At 36.7% G+C, this 5,216-nt stretch overlaps 1 protein-coding gene across 1 annotated transcript; it reads right to left on the bottom strand.

The window, feature by feature from the left end:
- Positions 1–3,381: 3,381 nt before the first annotated feature.
- LOC111886570 (uncharacterized) lies at positions 3,382–4,386 on the bottom strand. The gene is made up of 2 exons (XM_023882818.1): positions 4,045–4,386; positions 3,382–3,891 (listed from the first exon to the last, which is right to left on the bottom strand). The coding sequence occupies exons 1-2, from the start codon at positions 4,384–4,386 to the stop codon at positions 3,382–3,384; spliced, it is 852 nt and encodes a 283-aa protein (XP_023738586.1).
- Positions 4,387–5,216: the final 830 nt, after the last annotated feature.

Below are 5,216 nucleotides of genomic sequence, written 5' to 3'. Positions count from 1 at the left end.
ACATTGGAATGTCATCGTCAATACAGAAACATAAGCATAACGGAACACTACAAGCCTTGCAATAATTCAACTAGTGGCCTAATAGTCCTTGAATCTCTTAGCAGAATGTATCTTTCATGTAGCCACATGTGATACAATAAACTAAGTGGGCCAGGTTAGGAAACCAGGTGAGTACATACAGTTTTCAACCCACAATAATATAATTATTATGTTTAATCATCAAGCAATTAACCCAATATCTCATCCCCATTATCTTCTTTATTCTTAAAGATCTTCCCTAAGAATCATTTATTCTTTATTTATTCATTCCTAAGGATTGTCCTAATAAATAGGCACGAAGTCCATCATTTCCAGGGTTTATCCAACAGCCACAAAGTCCATAGTTGCCGATGTTATCTATTAGGCACAACTGCCAATGTTTATATGTAAGACACTAAGTCCATAACTACTAGTGTTCATTTGTAAGGCACTAAGTCCATAGCTGCCAGGGTTTTTATAGTACATCTGGTGAACACATCGTTCAGAAACACCTAAAGGTTGCAAGTCTGCCAGCGTTCCACTGGACTGTCTAGAATAGTTTGTGTTCGTCATCTATACTCCACTCGATGACTGGATCAACTTTAAAGTCAAGGGTTCTTATTAACTTTCACCTTTCATCATCTATATCATTTTTCATCTCTCATCATTCATCTACAAATAGATTTATAGGTATAAAAATAGATATACAGTTTAAATCACATAAAACATGTATAAATCGTTCATCTAGCATAGATATCAGGAACACAGATAATAACCATATATAGCATGTATTAATATTAAATACTTCATATCTATGTGTAAGATAAAAGTAACTATGCACTCACTTGTTAAAGTGACAACTCGTAATTCGGGCAGCTCTTCACTTCTAAAAATTGTCTTTTCCTTTGACGAAACCTAGTATCATTATCACTAAGTCTTAGTCTATTATTTATTGCGACTAATTGTTAGTTGATTCATCATTAACCCGAAGTTACTTTCATGATCTATTAAGGTTCAGCCAGGTAGGACAGTTGGGAGGCATGACCATTTCGGCGTATAGCCTTTCTGAAATCCAACAACCAAGACAGCGTGACCGTTGTAGACACCTCTCCCGGAAGTAGATCAATCAGTATAAAAAATTTGAATCATTGATAAATCTTGTTTATAGGTTCATAATAATGATACTGAACTTAAACAAAAGTTATACTTAAACTACAGTAACTATAAGTCAACTTACAGGGGGTTAGCTAGGAACCGGGCTCTACGCGGGGAGAACTTCTGAGCCGAAAGCTCTTATTCTTGAGGCCTTTTGGTGGTCTGGGACTCGCTACTAACTCCTAGGAAAGGCTATAGAAAAACCATGAGGCTTTGGGGTGTTTGGGAGAGAGTTGGTTGAAGAGGTGTGAGAAAAAGAATGAAAAACGCCTATATAGGTTGCCAGCATTGAGAACACGGGGCGTACGCGAAGGGTACATCAGGTGTACTGCATGTTACACTGGACATACTCATGTCAGGTGTTGCCATCTCGTGCAAAGCCGTAGGGAAGAAATAGTGGCTCAGATCGTGCCACGTGTCACTCGTTGGTTTAGTACAAAAATTAATTATCTTCTAAAATCCGTAGCATTCACATATGAGCTCTAATTTTGAAGTTCTTTATATCCACACGTAGGTAGAGATGTGATCTACAACTTTTATTTAGACTTTGTTGGCTAATTTTGAATTTATTTTTTAAATTTATATTTTAACAGGCTTAGACAGTTAAAGTCCGTTAAAAATTCATAACTTTGTCATTTGACGTCTTTTTCGACTGTCCTTATATCGTTGAGCTCCTATTAACGAGATCTTCAATTGTCGTTTAGGTTGTTTCAGCTAAAAATCGATCGATCAAAAATCCAATTTCCGAGCTGTGTACCACTACGCTAAATCTTAGAAAAATTTTAACTTTCTCAAATAATGTTAGATTTGGATGTTCTCTATATGGACGATCTCGGTTTAACATCTACTACAAATTTTTTTTAGGTCGCTAAGGCTAAAAAATTATTTCGTCAAAAAATCACTTTTTATGATATACGAAGCCGTGCCAGTTTAATCGTAGAACTTTGATGGGTCATAACGTCTTCGTTTTAAGTCATATTTCAGCATTCTTTATATGTTCAGAATCCTTGTGACATATGCTATAACTTTGATAAGATTATTTATTCTAAATAATCTTCTATCAAAATGTCATTTTAAACACTTATTATCTCTAAATTGACCAGCCCAAATCTGCGGGCGTTACAATTATCTCCCCCTTAGGATGATTACATCTCGAAATCATCAATAAAACATGGGTTGTATAATGACTCCATATGTTATCTTTTCATCCTAGGTAATCACTATAACTCTTATGTTCTTTCAGATGAGTATCTAACTTTTGGACCTCTTGATTGTTGGCGTTGCTTAATCTTGCACCCACTCTTTATCTCATGTTGGACTTTAAATCGTAACCTTCAAGTTACAGACTCGATCTTTTTTGGAGACTCTTGCTCTTTCTTAACATACATAATTTAGGATAAGTTCTTTGCTTCTATTATCGTAACAGACTGATGGGACATGTTTTAATGACCTCTCATCGTATGATGCAACACTTAGGCTCAGGTCTTTTTGAGTCCGATTCTATAATGAAAGATACTTTCCTTCGTGTTCTAATGTGATATAATTACATTCTAGAATGTAGCACTTCTAGCTACAAGCTCTTACTTTAACGGTGATCGCGATACTTCTATTGATCGCTTGGATTTTCTTTCACTTAAATCTCCTGGCTTAAGTCAGTTACTACATCGAGCTTGGTTCTCTTAACTAAGTAACATAGTTATCTTAGATAGAATCGATTTGATATGACCACTAGGGTTGGAACAACAATCATCTTCTTAGCCACTATCGAAATGATGGTAACGACGAACATGAACAAAATGGAATCAGTTACTAGTGCCTTGGTAACATTGTGACTTTCCATTATCCAAGTGTGAGTCTTGTGCTTCATGTAGTATAGGCGTCTTCTACCTTTCATACCTACTCATACTCATCCTAAGTATTGTCTCACAGTTCTCCAAGTCACCACACAAGAAAAATCATATAGCAACTTAACACATCAGATAACATAACCAAGGTTTATATTCTTTCTTGAAACGATTACATAGATATTCAAGTTCACCCTACACTAGGCCTGTTATATAGGCTACACCACATGGTACTATCTATATGGCTAATTTATATCTTGATCTTCGGATATATAGATCCTTACTCCTGGTTTCTCGCATCGTCACCTGCTTCATCAAGGATCATCTGGAATGCTCTTGCCTTTCGCTTCGTTGGCGAATTCAATCATGTTGCTTCATTTTGCTTCGGGAAATCTTTTGACATATGCCTCTTGTCTTCACATCCGTAGCATAACTTATCATTAAACGCACAATCCTTGGAATAGTGACCGATCCTCCCACACTTATAACAAGTCACTTCTCCGTAGCATCTCCCATAGTACTTCTTTTTGCACTTCTCACACAACTTTTCTTCATTGCTATCCCTATACCTCTTGTTGTTGGGGTCATACTTTGGGAACCTATTTTTATTGTCGAGTCTTGAAGATCCATCAAACTTCCTCTTCTCTCCTACCTCAATTCTCTCTAGACCCTTTTCCCTTAACTGGGTCTCAACATTCTTAGCTGCCCAGATGACAGCTTTCAGGGTGGTTCCATGTTTGACCATTAGACAAAATTCTATTAGTAATCCATTGGCAAACTTTTTGACCATGGAGAGTTCAGTTGGAACCAAATAAGAAACAAGCTTCCTTTTCTCCACAAAACTTGCAACATACTCTCTGACGCTCATTCTTCCCTTCTTCAGATTCAAAAACTCATTGTTGATCTACAGAAGATCCTACTCCGAGCGGTACTGTATTTTCAATTGCACCAAAAATTCTTCCCAAGACATCTTGCTAGCTTCTCCCTTAGGCATGGTATCAGTTAGTAGCTTCCACCAGCTTAATACCCCAGTCTTCAACAGTGTAACCATGAGAGCAGTCTTCTGTTTGTTGCTGCAATCACAAATTTCAAACATCATCTCCATCTCGGAGATCCAATCCATGACTTCCATTGGTGTTGGGCTTCCAGGAAGGCTTGGTGGCTTGGATGCCATGAAATCCTTGTACTTACATACACGTCCATTATTTCCTCCATTGGGTTGGTTCCTTCTAACCATACGTGGCTCAACTTGAGTGATAGTCTTACTAAAGTCTCCTTCCTCTGACTGTTCAATGTTCAGTTCAAGTTGTACAATAGGTACAGTAGGTTCATCCCTATTCCATTGAAGTAGACGCCTTGTTTCTTCCATCTAACGATACAACATCATTTGTATCATTTCTTGTACTACTGTCATCGTGATTGCCTCCGGTGTAGCTGCTACCTCCGGTGCACGCTCAATCATTCGTGGTTCCGGCTGTTTGTTTCCATTAGCATTTCCTAATCTGCAGCGAGTTTTGATCTATACATTCTAGCAGATGTGAAGTATATAGTGACGAGAATTAAGATATGGAAAGCTTTATCTACGACGGACGTATAAATCTCCTTATCACTACGAAAAGATACATGTTAGTTCTAATACTGTAATTAAACGTTTAGAAATCTAAACACATAAAATTTCCGGATATGGTCACAATTGACCATGGATCCATAAAGAATATAAGGCATCTTATAGCATAAATCATTTAGCACATAAAATAAATTTAGGTATCTTAAAATAAGCTAGTGCTTGTGTCTATTCAGACATACGTCCTAAATATAGCAGACACTCATCTCTTAATCATCGCTTAGCATTCAAAGTTTAAGTCTAGAAATCCTATGAATTCCAAGTTCGATTAAACTAATGCTCTAATACCAACTATGACATCCCCTTTTCACAGTTAGAAAAGACCAATTTGTTTATGCTTATTTAAAAATCAGAGTATCCTTTTTGAAAAATAGTGTTGCGGAATTTGTTCCCAAAAAACATGATAAAGATGTTATCAAAGCATTTCTGGAGAAATGTATTTTTATTTAAAACATTGGGATATCATCGTCAGTATAGAAACATAAGCAGAACGAGTTATTACAATCCTAAGAATAGATAAACTAGTGGCCTAATACTACTTGAATCTCTCAGCAGAATGTATATTTCATATAGCC

This window comes from Lactuca sativa, chromosome 4, assembly GCF_002870075.4.
Source record: "Lactuca sativa cultivar Salinas chromosome 4, Lsat_Salinas_v11, whole genome shotgun sequence".
Taxonomy (NCBI): domain Eukaryota; kingdom Viridiplantae; phylum Streptophyta; class Magnoliopsida; order Asterales; family Asteraceae; genus Lactuca; species Lactuca sativa.
Note: the sequence above shows the minus strand (reverse complement) of the source record. Positions and strands in the feature narration are given on the sequence as shown.